Raw genomic sequence first — 14092 nt, forward strand, 5'->3', positions numbered from 1 at the left:
GTGGTGTAGCGGGAGAGGAAACCAGGGAAGCACTCCTGTGGCTCAGCTTGAGGAAGGTTCTTAGCCTGATTCATTACCCACTGTTTCCATACAACATGGCTTCCCTTCCTTGTGTATCTCTCCAGGTCTGTTTTGCCTGTTCTCTTCTGTCAGTTCTGTGCTACTCCTGTGCTCCCTTCAGCTACTGTCATCTTGTACTTTTTGTATTCCCCTAGTGTATTGATGATGATCATAATGATGATAATGAATAATAATAATCATCATCACCAACATCATCACAATCCTACTGTGTTATTATTATGCACAAGGTCCTGGAAAATGAATAGTTTCAAATTAAATAAATATAAAGTCAAGACAAGGAAAATAAATATCACTGTATGATGATGATGATTTCGGGTCCTCACAGTTACTCTTAATTATTCTTATTCCTATTGTCTGTCCTTACTTTTCTCATAAGCTTCCTCCTGGTGACGAGTCTGAAGGGGGTGGGGCACTCACCGTGGCCTTGGAGAGGCGGTCTCCCAGCTCAGCCCTCTGCCTCTCGCTGTCATTGAAGCGGGACTGCAGGTCAGCCAGCTGGCCCTCCACCTTCTTCCTCTTGTGCTCCACATCTTGCTTAGCGCTGGCCAGAGAGTGCACCTCTGCGCTCAGGTCCGCCGCCTCCTGCTCCAGGGCCTGCTTCACCTTCTCCAGGCTGCCCTTGGCCTGCAGCGCCCCGCGTGGAAGAGACGTCAGACTCATCACCCCCTTCCCCTACCCCACCCACCACCCCCTTCCCCTCAGCTCTGTCCTCCAGGGCTCTGTCCATCCAGAAAAACTACCATAAAGAGCACCTGGGCCTCTCTGAGCACAAAAAGGATCAAAACCCCAGGGAAAGGGAAGTTTTTGGTTGGACACACCAAGCATTATAAATCAGATCTTGGGCCTTGGGCCAAGCCAAGGTATATCCAACCAAATAGGTTCTGCAGGTTTGATTGTCTCATACTCATTAAATTTCTGAAGGAAACTTGAAATTACATTCAGTTCAAGTGTCAATTAAACATACACAGTGCATGATAATTGTAGGATCCTCTGCTGGTTGTCATTTTATCATTTCAAGCTCCTGCTGAGATATGACAGTACAGTGAGAACAGTAGGCTGAACTAGTTAATCATTCAGAGGGCAGCCCAGTACAGCATGCTGTGAAGGAGCTGTCATTGTATGTTGGGACATTTGCATTTCTTTAAATTCATTGTAGCACCTCTGTGTTCACAATTTTGCACTGGTCATTACAGCAGTGTGTAATGGACTGACACTGTGTTCACTCCTGCACACTTCTGCATGTATTGTTGTTAAAGTGACTTTATTAGATGCCCTTTAATGGCCTTGCTTTGTGAGCCACTCTGGGATTGGCAGACTGCAGACGTTCCCTTAGTGACGGGGGCGTACCCGTTTGGACTGCTCCAGCTGCTCGCTGAGCTCCTCCACGACCTGTGCGTGCTTCTGCCGCATCTCCTGCACCTGCGCCTCGTGGCAGCGGCCCTCGTCCTCCAGCGCGCGCTTCAGCAGGGCCACCTCCTGTTCCCGTTTCGCCCTGCGAGGGGGAGGAGGGGAGATGTCCCATCAAACATATACAACGTCTCTCTCTCTCTCTCTCTGAGCCTGCTCCCTTGCTGATTTGAATCATCAGGCTAACCAAATATGCTGTTTACTGTTACTACTTTTTATTGTTACTACTTCATTTTACCCCCTATATCTTACATTTAATTATATTATATTTAAATGTAAGATATATATTATATATATATATCTTACATTTAAATTATATTCATTTACTCTTACACTGTACAGTAAGATCTGGTTAAGAATCGTAAGGGTTGAAATGCATATCAGGTCAGAGGCGCACTTCCCTCGCCACTTCTGCACACTGCCACCAGGGGGAGTTAGAGAGGCAGTGCCAGCGGGTCTAAGCTGAAATTGGATTTCACACTTAAGGATCTAAACAGAACAACCCCACTTGGGACTGGATCTTGCATGCAGCCTCCTGCTGAAACCAGGTGGTTCCAGGCAAGTTCTCACCGGAGCTCCTGTTGGGCAGCCGTGGTGTCCAGTGTGTCCTCCAGCTCAGATTTGAGCGCCTCCAGCTCCTCCCCCAGGTCGCGCCTGGCCTTCTCAGCCTTGCCACGGGCGCTGCGCTCAGCCTCCAGATCGTCCTGCAGCTCAGAGAGCAGCCCCTCCAGCTCACGGACCCTCTTCAGGGCCTGGTTCTTCTGCGCTGTTTCGTCCTCGATCCTGCAAGGCATGGGACTCATATTGTACTTCTGCAGGAAAGTGCTGCCCACAGCTCTGTCCACTGGTTAAATGGCCTTACTGCTGTAGCTGCTAACTTGGTCAGAGTTGGTGAGTCAGCGAGAGGGGAACAATATCTTTTCTATGGACCACTTCCTTCATCTTAGCTGATAACATTTTGCTATAGAATCAAGGTATTACACTCCCTTATACAGACTTCACACTGATAATTCTGTCCTTGCCACCTAGCGTTTATCACCTGACCTCTTTAACAGCAGACCTTAGCTGTCCAAAACAGTGGCTAAAAAGCCTTAAACAAACCAGCACATAATGCAGAAAGCACAGTCTCACTGAGTTGCGCTAAAACGCAGGGAATGTGTTTCGGTCAGATGTGCCAAGCATTTAAAGAGCAACCACGTGAGGTCCACTGGGTCACCACTGGCTTTGTGTGTCCCACCAAACACTTCCCCCAAGGCTCACTGCCAAACACTACTTGACCCCTTTTCACAGAAAACCTGATAAGAATTCTAAGCTCGAAGGGGATTTTCATATTACATGATAATAGTGAGGTAAACTGTAGATGGGTTTCCAGAAAACAGCTCCTGGTGTCCTGAGTTCTCAGCATTCTCAGAATAGGAGCTCTGTTGCTGCACAGTTAGAAAGCAAGAAGCCCTAGAGGTGGCAGCAGTGGTCCTGTGTGGGGTTGGGGTGGGTGGGGTCAGGGAGTGGGTGGAGACATACCTCACAGCAGCAACCTGTAGCTCCTCCTCCTTCTTGGCCAGCTGCGCCTTCAACTCTTCGATCTGGGCCAGCAGGTCAGCCATCTGCTCCTGGAGGTCGGCGGTCTCGGCCTCCAGCTTGCGCTTGGCCTTGTCCAGGTCCTGCCGGCTCTTCTCCTCCTTCTTCAGCCGCACTACACAGACAGGTGCTCCAATCAGACGGGTCCGACTGACTTACTGCATAGCCATTTAAAAAAAGCTGAATAATGACGCAGAGGTCGTGAGTTGGTTTATAACACCCAAGTGCTCAGGCTAAAAGAAGATGTCCAATTAGGCAATCGTCTCTCACTGTAGCAAAGATGTCTCTCTGCAATCTAATCCGTTGCTACAAAATCTTTTAATACCCCCTGCGTACTTGGATTCTGAGTATTCCTAATAACCTAATAATTGTCCTGATTTTTTCAACTAAATGTTACTCTTGAGTTCCCTCTCCATATTAAATCATCTGAATGTTAATTATGCTTCCAGTTTTGACTTGTATAAAATGTCCTTGAACTTCTTTTCCAAATCTTTTTTGAAAGAACATTTTGAATTTTAATTATAGTTTCATACACTGTCAGGCTGCTGCATATAAGGACTTCTTTAAAAGAGGACTCAGTGTCCTTTCACTTTCTTGTATCCATTTACAGTATAGAAACCATGTTGTATTGTAGTGCATTCGCGAGTGACAGAGACATAGTAAGTGACGGGCACAATGTTAGCTGAATGTTAATGAACTTGAGGCTGTAAAGGGAATGGGAAAGCTCTTTACAGACCCTCCAGGTCGGATATCATTGACTCGTGTTTGTTCTTCAGCTTGGTCAGGTTCTTGGATTTCTCCTCTTCCTCAGCCAGGTTGGAGCTTATGTCTGCTATCCGCTCCTCCATTAATTTTCTCTCCTGAGTTTAACAGCAAAATTTAAGACATGGCCTTTGTCATCCACCAACTTATTTTTCCTTCACTGTTCACTCTTCACAACAAGATCTCTCTATAGTCAGGGCTGCTCCCACTTCTCCTTCTATAGTCTGAGTCCCTCCCACTTTTTCCTCTACAGTACGGGCCCCTCCTAGTTCTCAGTTGACAGTAAGAGCCCCTCCCATGTCTCTCTATAGATAGTGACTCTCCCACTTTTATGTGGATAATCAGTTCCCCTCCCACTTTTCCTTCTACAGTTTGGGTCCCTCCCATTTTCCCCCTCTATAGTTAGGGCTCCCCCCATTTCTCTGTATATGGTTGGTCAGAGCTCCTCCCACTTCCCTCTCTATATTCCCTTCCTTATTTCTGTCAACAGTTGGAGCCCCACTACTGGCTTCTAGACTTGCCTTCAGCAGCTTGCTGTTCTGGTCCTCCATCACCAGGATGTCATCCTCCAGTTTCTTGATCTTGCCATCAGCTGCGACCTTCTCCAGCTGGAGCCTCTGACGGGCGTCTTCCTCTTCCACCAGGTGCTCCTCCAGCTCCTGAGTAGGACGAGTTTGCAGTGCCAGTATTTAAATTTCATAATGCAAAGGTGTGTCCCCCTGCCTTTTAGAGATAGATGAATGCATTTGCTTCAGTGTTGGTGGAAATGGCCCACCTGGATCTGCTGCTGCATCTTTTTCTTCTCATCCTGTATGACCTGGCCACGCTCCTCCTCCTCCTCCAGACGCGCCTCCATCTCATGGAGGATCTCCTCCAGCTCCTGTTTCTTGGCCTCCAGGCGCACGCGCATCTCCTCCGCCTCTGCGTACAGCTCTGTCTCTGCCTGCAGCTTCTCCTGGAGCTGGTTCCTCTCCTCCACCAGCTGAGAGAGAGGGAGAGAGACAGCGAGGTAGAGGGTGAGGAAGGGAAGGCATTTAAATTTGACAGTGTAAGAGGGAAGTAAACAGAGGAAGGGAGAGGGAGAGTGGGAGGGAGAGTGAGGAGATTGAGAGTGAGTGAAGGATAGAGTGATTGAGTGGGACAAAGAGAGTGAGAGGGAGATGGAGAGGGACATTGAGGGGGAGAGAGTGAAAGCGAGATGATTAAATATATGACACGCACACACAGAGACACACTAAAGTGTACAGACTGCTGGCACAGCCACCTGGCCGCCTCACCTGTGTGTGCTTCTGGGTGATCTCCTTTAGCTCAGATTCAGACTTCTGTGCCAGTTCTCTGGCTTTCTGGAGCTCCTCCTCCTTCTGGCTCATTTCCTCTTCCTGTCGGGTCACCTGCAGCAGCGGCTTCACCTGAAATTAAATCAAACAGCTAAATGAAAACTACCCTACACAAAAACCGAGATGAAAACATCCCTTAACACTGCTTTATTTATTATATTCACAGACATCCTTCTCATCATCCTTCTTTGATTCAGGCAAATGAGGTAACAGCAAGTCAAACTTTGTAGAGTGTTTGCAGTGACGTGTGTAACTCCCTCATAGGGTTCAATGGACAGGAGAATGCCCCACTGACACATCACTTGCACCCATAGAATCCCTGTGGCCTAGGCATTGTTGTTCCTTGTGGGGAAAAAATCTGACAACTTTGTGAAAATACCCACAAACATCAGTATATAGTTATCACCCACACCCCCCACCACAGCACAGAACTTCACATCCTACATACTCTCTAATAACTGGTGTAATACATCAACAAAGCTTTTTTTCTATGACAGCTAAGGTGTTTGACTCAATGTTCAACAGTTGAGTTTTCAAACCCATGAAAAGCTCATGTGCAGAGCCCGGGGGTCTAATCCATTTCTTATCATTCCATCGCTGTTCCTCACAGAATAAAAAGTACAGTACAGTAATAACCTGTGGAAGGATCTCTCTCACCTTGGTGAAGAGTCTCCACCACTGCCAGTTGCGCAGTTTGAGGTAGGCGGCGCAGTTCCTCTGGATCACTTTCATGGCGGTCAGCTGCTGCTGCCTCTTGGCAAAGGCCCTGTGCAGGCATGCAGGAAGAGAAAGGAATTCTGGGTAACCAAGACCACAGCACTTACCCTACAAGGCAGGGGACAAGTCTAATAGTATAAATAAAATTCTGTGGAAGCCTCTGGTTGGGCATGACATAAGCATCAATAAATTATCTTTTCAAAGGTTGCTGTTTGGCACAGTCAACTAAACACTTTAACTGCGGTTCATTGTTAAATACTTGCAGATTATTCCACTTACTACTCCAATTACTTTAAAATGCTCAATGATAAAATAAGATAAATCATAAGCAGTTTATAAAATTCCACTAAGGTTTGAGCCTTATCTCTGTTGGCACAGCTGATTACTTGCAAAACGAATTACCACATTCAGAGAAATGCTCATATGAAGGTACATTATCGACTTCTCCTGTTTATTGCTTACTACACTGAATGATGACCAGGCCAAATAAATGAAGTTCATTCATAACATTTAATAATTTTGGCCCTTTGTCAGTCAGTAGTGCTGTACAGTGTTCTTTTGTTTTCCATGTGTTCTTTAAATGGCCACTATCTCTGAGCCAGGGGGCTTGGTTTATATGTTAAATTCAATCAGTGAATAGCTGAATCGAGCAGTTAAGTGTTCCAGAGTTTAAAAAAAAAAAAACATAAACTACTGGTTTGCAGCCTTCCCAAACCATGATTGGCCAGGCTGGTCATATACTTTTCTTGCTCCTCTTCCAAGCGCCATGCCACCTTTTAATCTAACCCCTTTTAAGAAGAGGAGGAAATCTCACTTTCTGGCCAGGAAGCCTCGTGCCTGGGACTGAAACGCAATGATGACCACGGTGATCTTGAGGTCACGCTCCTCCTCCAGGTGGGCTAGGACCCCAGTGCGGAAGAAGACCTTGCTTTGGCCGATCCGGTACAGGTTGGGGTCCAAATCCAGATGCTTGATCTATAGTGTGCGGGACAAAGAGAGGATCTGTGGCCTTATGACAACACGACAGGGTCCAGTATAAAATCCAGGGAACACATCATCTAATACAAATATAAGCCATATTGAAAAATATAACATACGCATATAGGCCGTTGCTGAAATATTGTATGAAATAACATGAAAGTGGCAGAAAAGGATGCCTTAACTCATGAATGCAGTATATTTCATCATATGTTCGAGATATACTGCTTGCTGTTTGAATTTTATGTTTTGTGATGTTTTATTTGCTCTGAAAAGTGCAGCTCTTTTGCAGGGATTTCCTTTCATTGCTGTAGCACTGGGAGGAGGAGCAGGGTGGTCCCTGCAGCTCTAAAACTAATTCAGTTGTACAACCTTTTCCTGTGACTGAAGAATGCAGCAAGAGGGTAGAGTGATCAGCCTCACCATCTGGCAGCAGGCCTGCTTGCCATCCATGAAGCCTTTGGGAATGGCACTGGCAGCCAAGATTTCATAGCTGTGTACAAGACAGAGCAGAGAGAATTTAAATCATGCAGGTGACTCCACCAAATACACGGGCATCTCACCACGCACCCTGACAGTGGAGCAGGGCTTTATGAAGTCTGTTAGGGGTGGAGCTCATGCATGATATCAATCACTGATTTGTTAAATCATAAGACTTTGCTCTCCGAAGTGAAATACTGTGATTTTGGGGCTCACCAAACCTCACTGTCCAATATTTTTGTCATACTGGATGTAGGTGTTTGATGCATCAGCTCTCCTGAAGACTCACTTTGCTCTTTGGACCTTACCAATGAGAGAGCACAAGCTGGACAAGGCTAAAGCTGTCCTTTTACTGCAAATTGTGCCAAACCTATTTTTGCCTTTTTTAGGTAACAACTGCATCAATCAGGCTCTCTGCCTCCCCTAGTGGTAACTCCACTGGTAACTCCACTCCATAATGGCACATTACATTACTGTCATCTAGCAGACACTCTTAGTCAGAGTGATTTACATAGGTTACAAGTGTTACCTATATTACACAGGTTACATAGATGACCACATGGCACATGGTCATCAGCTGGGAATGAAGGCTGGTGGGCTGGTGGGCTGGTGGGCCGGGGGGGGCGGGGAGGATGCTCACCGCTGGCGGAACTCCTGGAAGACGATGCGGTTGGGGAAGCCCTGTCGGCAGATTCGGATGCCCTCCAGCACCCCGTTACACCTCAGCTGCTCCAGAACCAGGTTGGCGTCCATCTTCCCAGCCTGGAGGCAGAGTAATTTTTTTGGCTCAGTTCCATGCATTACAAACAGGCACCTTATTTTGGTAGTACTGCAGGAACATTATCGTAATTAAATATGTCAGAATTGTTTGAAACCACATGATGGAAAGAGGTTTGACCCAGAACCAGAATAACACACACACACAAGAATGCAGCATTACCTCAGCAATTATGAATAAAAAGGGTTGCGTGCACCAGTGCAAACCATAAGAACATAAAAGGTCACTCTGTTGGGAACAACCACTTTTAAAGCATAGTGAGGTAATATTACACTCGTACCATTCAGCAGCATCAGCCAAAGAGGTAATAACAGGGGAGGCAGCCAATTACCTTCAATCCAATAATGCTCCTGAACCTGTTTGTTGTGATTAACAAGTTAGCAGCCAGTTTTAATAGAATCACCCTTCGGCAGTTGATTCCTTTCTTGATTAACCATGTCTTATTGTGGTGGCATTTAATTTGTGCACTTCATATGAAACTGTTTTGACCGTAGTAATGACACTGGGTTACATTCAGTTATTGTTATTATCTTAACAAAGAAACCAGATTGTGGCTTTTTAATTTAAAATTGTATCTTTTCCTGTTCAATTTTAAATGATTCCAGGTGAGGTGCACAAAGACAGAGCAACCACATTAGATGCAGTAAAATCAGCTGCTGATGGCTGGATCCTTATTTAAATTGGCATAGTTTGTGAAACAATTTCTGCCACCTCTGGTTGTAGCATGCTGGCTGCCACATATGTATATACACGAGTGTATGCATTCATGCTTGTAAATGTCTGTGTGCGTGTGTGTGTATGTGTGTGTGTTAAACATATATCAGGACTCACTCAGACCACACTGCCAGTTGTGTTAAATGAGAGAATGCACACCCTGCTCTCATTTGTATGTTAAAACACACGCTGTGTAGTTATAGAGAGAGCACATACCCTCTTCTCATGGTTGGGGATGATGCAGCGCACAAAGTTGGGCTGTGTGTTGTGCAGGGTGGTCATCAGCTTGGTCAGGGACTCCTTGTAGAGCTGGCCCACGGTGCGGAACATGCCCTTCTTGGACTTGGAGGCGCTGGGCATGGAGCTGTCCGACATCTTGGCAATCGTGTCCAGGCCCACCACACGGTCCGCTGCAGGGGGTTAGAGAGCCAGTCACAGTCTCTATTACCACTGCCAACCAGAGCTAAACCACAAGGACAAGGGGTTCAACCACACCCTGTCTCTGTATTATCTCTGCTCAACCTACATAATTCCTGTACTTGTCTACACAGCCACTGCTCACATTGTAAATACTTACCTACATGCCTTGATGTATACATTTAAAACTGTATAATAATAATAATAATAATAATAATAAACAGTTTTATAACATATTAAAGTAGTTTACAGTGAAAGGGGGCAGTAACGCAACACAACCACCACCAAAGCCATTTCTAATAGCCTCGTATATGGAAATCGGAACCCCTCTGTGAGTTATTTGCAAGGTAACATTTAGTTTTTACATTGAATGCTGTGGTGTTCAAACAATATTTATCTTGAGGGAATGACTGCATGTCTGTGGGAAATGAAATCCCAAGAGAAAAAGTATTGCGTATTGAGGATTGAGAATTGAAGACTGAGGACTGAGGACTGAGACTGATTCAGAACGAGACTGAATGAGGACAAGGAACAAGTGAAAAAGGTTCTCTCTTCCTCCAAACATAAAGTCTCTCATTCGAGATAAGGACCTTGTTCTTCAAGATTCATTTCCTCTCCGTGTTGCCCTAGGGGCACAGCCTCTTACTGTCTTTCCAGAGCTCCTGTATAAAGTTGCTGGAGGAGTTGTTGAGCAGCTGTGTGACATTATCGTTGAGCGGGTCCATGTTCTTGGTCAGCCAGTTGGAGGCGTTGTAGTCCACCTGCAGCAGAAACCCAATACACTTAAGGGCAATTGGGCTATCGGGGCTGCTTTCTGTAAAATTATCAGTGATTTAGTTGCCTTAGCAAATCATCTCACACACTTTGTCAGGGTTTCAAAGACTGCATCCCGCAACAACCAGCAGGCGTCCTCGTAACAGCCTGATCATGTTGCTTGCTGCTTCCCCTAAATTCCACCAGATGTCCTGTCTTCCTGTTTGTGCTCTGCCTAATCTAGTTAATCGTTTGCACCTGTGTGTAGTTAGTCTCTTTTGTTTGGTGCTCTATATGAACCCTGCCTGTTGGTTGGTTTGCTGCTCAGTCTTGTGCAGTTCTGTTCTGTGTGAAAAGCCTGATGTTTTCAGTTCTCCAGTTAAAATTTCTTTGTTTTTTTACAACCCATCTGTGCTACTGTGTGATCTCTGCTACTGGATACCTCCTGCTCACCCGTTACACACTTTTTTGGTACTCAAAAGCTGAGAGAATTGCGTATGTCTTTTTGTCTTCATGTAATTTGAATGTGTAAAACTCAATACATTAGCCTTGTCTAGGCTCCTTTTATTAGTTCAAGAGCTCTAATGCTTTAAATTTTGATAATGGACAGAAACAGCATATATGGACATGCTATCATTTAAATCTACAGCATAGCTAGGTAATGCAGTGCCATCTTTAGTGTGGTGTGGGCCGGCGCATCCGCACCCTGCCAGCGTAGTGCTGTACAGAGAACTCCGTCTTGCTCTTCAGCTGCTTCGGCTTGGAGAACTTGGGGTGGTTGGCTTGCGTGTTCATCAGCTTTTCCACAAAGGAGACGTCTGTGGCCTTGGGGAACCAGCACTCCTCATCCAGCAGGGCCAGGATGCCTGGGGGGTTGTTCTGCAAAGGGGGAGAACAAGCCTGAGTCAGACACACCGGCATGGGGGTGGGGGCAGAGGTTCTTACCCTGCAAGAATGAGGTAGTTTCACTACTGACACCCAATGGCATCATTGGCCCCGCTATGCTAGTTTATGTATAGGCTGCTCCAGCTGCTCAACTGGATTTTTAGCCTAAAGGTGGCAGGTTGTGTTCTCAGATGGGACCTGCTACTGGGCTCTTAAGCACGGGTCTGAACCGGAGCCACTTCAGAAAATGTGAGCTACATATGGCATGCTGGATAAAGTCCACAAATTAAAAGAATCTGATTCACGGACATTTTTATAATACATACAGAATTGCATTTGTCCATATGGGAGCAAAAGTTAAAGCAAAGGTAGATGTTTGGTACAGAGACAGGGAAGGCAGAGATATTCCTAACAACAGAGAGTTTAGTGATGTGTAAGAGCTTAACGCTGCTTTGGAAGAAAGTGATTAACCAGGTTTACATAGAGATTATCTAAAAACCTCATGCCTGATGCCTTCTTTAAAACTAAGAATAGGAAGTAGACGGGCAGATTGGGAGAAAGGCGGAGACAGGGAGAGGAACTGGGAGAAAGGCGGAGTCAGGGAGATGGATGGACGGACCGGCCTCTCGATGAGCTCGATGCAGGGCTGCAGGTCCAGGCCAAAGTCAATGAAGTTCCACTCGATGCCTTCCCTCTGGTATTCCTCCTGCTCCATGATGAACATGGTGTGGTTGAAGAGCTGCTGCAGCCTCTCGTTGGTGTAGTTGATGCACAGCTGCTCGAAGGAGTTGTCCTGTAGGAGACCGCAGCCGTGAGCTGACATGCCACAAAAACATACCCACCCACTCCTCTCAAGGCTATGGGGACTCCTTCCAGCCATCATAAGGTAATATTGCTATCATTATGGAGTTTATCTGGTTATTACAAAACACACATCTCAAGATTTTGACATTGCCAAATCGTTCTCTAGACATCACAAAATACAGGATTTAAACATTTTAAGCTATTTCCAAGAAAAAAAGATGTCAGCAGGGCAGGCAAAGTGCTTCAGTTCAGTGGGGGCTAGTTTCGGTTCTGTGTGGTGGTAGAACGGGCTCCCACCTCAAAGATCTCAAAGCCGGCGATGTCGAGGATGCCCAGGAAGGAGGCACCCTGGCGTTTGGTCTTGTCCAGTGCCTTATTGACACGGGCCAGGATCCAGCGGAACAGGCGCTCGTACATGGCTTTGGCCAGGGCCTCTATCGCAAAGTCTGCCTACAGGGAGAGAGAGGGAGCATGGTCACTGTTTTTATTCTTTTTTCAGTAGGGAAAGCTTTCACAATCATTTGTGACCTTTCATGTGTCATTCAAGAATAATTTTACATCAAGTAGTCTCATCTTACTTCCTGTCAAATTCAGCAAGGAAGGATGACATCCCAAATATTAAAATAATAAAGATGTTATATGCCTAACTCATTTTGATAAATACCTAACAAATCTGTTCATTTGTCACCTCAAAGAGAAAGACAATTTTTACATCACGTAAATTTCAGAGGTGATCATTTTATATGCCTCTTTGAACATTAAAAAAACTTAGTCTCTTACAGTATCAAACACTGTGTGATGTATGCTTGGTGTAGATGGTATAGATTAGTGTGCCTGTCAAAGTACAGTATGTCCAACCAGTTACTTTCCCCAGGTTTGACTTTTAATATAAATTATTACAAGGTACTTCAAAAAACTATTGCAAGATTGTGCTGATAAATAAATGTTCAAAATAAATGATAATAAACATTAATAATTGGATTAACTGCTGATATGCTTTGATGAACTGCTGTATGTATCCCTATGTGTTCTTCGGAAATATGAATGTATAAATAAAAGGTTTTGACTGGTTTGTGCTGTACCTGCTCCTTGGTCTGGGCCTTCTGCACCACCTCACGGCCCACCTTGATGCGCGGGGTCAGAATGGCCCTGGTGAAGTCCGTCACGTTAATGCCCTGTAGGTGGCACACTTTCTGCGCCGCTGCAGGGTCACAATGAGGTCATTGTCAGGACCAAGCACAGAGGAGAGCACAAAAAAAAAAAACGGTATTGCACAAAGGCCTCCACTGCTATCGCTGCAGCAGATCTGACCACTTTCAAACTACTGAGGCGCATAGAGCGAGTCTTTGAATACCAGAAACTCAGGGAAAGCTCCTGGTTGGTCTCGTGTAGTCTGTCTGGTTTGTGTGTACTTGATGTGTCTGACCAAACTTTACCCAAGCTTCTCTTGAGTTTTATCTTTGCCTCTGTTGTTTCTATATAATCCATAGTCTGTACACTGAGCACCCAAAACAAAAGATCAGCTCCAGTATGAGAACATTAAACGTTCACTGTGTAAAGTTTTTCAGAAAAGGATGCTATCAATTAACATGCAACAGCAATGTTTGCATCTTTAACAGAAGGCAGACATCATCCCTCTGTCATTCCTGATGGCCTTGAGTGTTGCATTGTGGGTCGTTGGTAGAATGGGGACATTACCGTGGCTCTGCAGGTTAGTGAGTGCTAAACTGATTTCTTTTCTATTCGGCATGGAAGACATCATTGAATGCAATGGACATTGCTGCTTTTGTTCCCCATACCAGTAAACATCCCTCAGCAAGAGCCCCTTCGTGTGCAGGTTGCATTCTTGTCACCTGTGTTGTCGGGCATGGTGGCCTGCTCCTGGTTCCTCTCCTTCTTAAACTCAATGTTCCCAAGCTGCAGCACTGTGGAGACCACCTTCAGGATCCCTGCAGGTGTGTGGGGAAGATGATAGTGGGTGGAGGGGTGCAAGTAAGTCACAGAGAATCCAGATCTCTCTAATGCTACCTGCTGAAGCCAGAGCCAGAACTGGCCAACAGGGACAAACTCTCAGTAGAAATCCGGCCACAGGGGTAATAGCTCTGTAGGCTCAGCCCTGCACCAGAACACCTTAAATGAAGGCAGGAGCTGAGTGTGGTTCACGGCAGGTATGCTATAGCCGACTGAACCACACGTACAGCTTAAAGCAACATGTTAGGTTTCCTTCATTAAACATTGCAGCCTCGGAAAATCTGGTGAGGGTTAGAATTTGGGGTTAAGGCATAGGCACTTTACATCAATGGACAAGATGGCGTGTACATCCAGCCAGACCCATAAAGCCAGGGGAGCAGGGGAGAGCAGTGAGGAGTTAGTGTAGAAGCAGAGGAGAAGCCCCATTGCC

At 45.7% G+C, this 14092-nt stretch overlaps 1 protein-coding gene across 1 annotated transcript in view; it reads right to left on the reverse strand.

Annotated features, from left to right (window-relative positions):
• Window positions 1–14092, reverse strand: part of LOC118794045 (myosin-11-like) — a 34437-nt gene that overhangs the window by 8253 nt on the left and 12092 nt on the right. Inside the window, exons 11-29 of the mRNA XM_036552180.1 lie at window positions 13545–13640; window positions 12774–12892; window positions 11989–12141; window positions 11507–11680; window positions 10708–10881; window positions 9896–10010; window positions 9049–9242; window positions 7981–8102; window positions 7284–7353; window positions 6697–6857; window positions 5823–5931; window positions 5106–5237; window positions 4604–4810; window positions 4350–4487; window positions 3803–3926; window positions 3010–3181; window positions 2059–2271; window positions 1429–1573; window positions 499–705 (exon numbers count right to left, since the gene is read on the reverse strand). Coding sequence (XP_036408073.1) covers window positions 499–705; window positions 1429–1573; window positions 2059–2271; window positions 3010–3181; window positions 3803–3926; window positions 4350–4487; window positions 4604–4810; window positions 5106–5237; window positions 5823–5931; window positions 6697–6857; window positions 7284–7353; window positions 7981–8102; window positions 9049–9242; window positions 9896–10010; window positions 10708–10881; window positions 11507–11680; window positions 11989–12141; window positions 12774–12892; window positions 13545–13640 — 2825 coding nt within the window. The remainder of the gene's footprint in view (window positions 1–498; window positions 706–1428; window positions 1574–2058; window positions 2272–3009; window positions 3182–3802; window positions 3927–4349; window positions 4488–4603; window positions 4811–5105; window positions 5238–5822; window positions 5932–6696; window positions 6858–7283; window positions 7354–7980; window positions 8103–9048; window positions 9243–9895; window positions 10011–10707; window positions 10882–11506; window positions 11681–11988; window positions 12142–12773; window positions 12893–13544; window positions 13641–14092) is intronic.

Source organism: Megalops cyprinoides, chromosome 19 (genome assembly GCF_013368585.1).
Source record: "Megalops cyprinoides isolate fMegCyp1 chromosome 19, fMegCyp1.pri, whole genome shotgun sequence".
Classification (NCBI taxonomy): Eukaryota; Metazoa; Chordata; class Actinopteri; order Elopiformes; family Megalopidae; genus Megalops; species Megalops cyprinoides.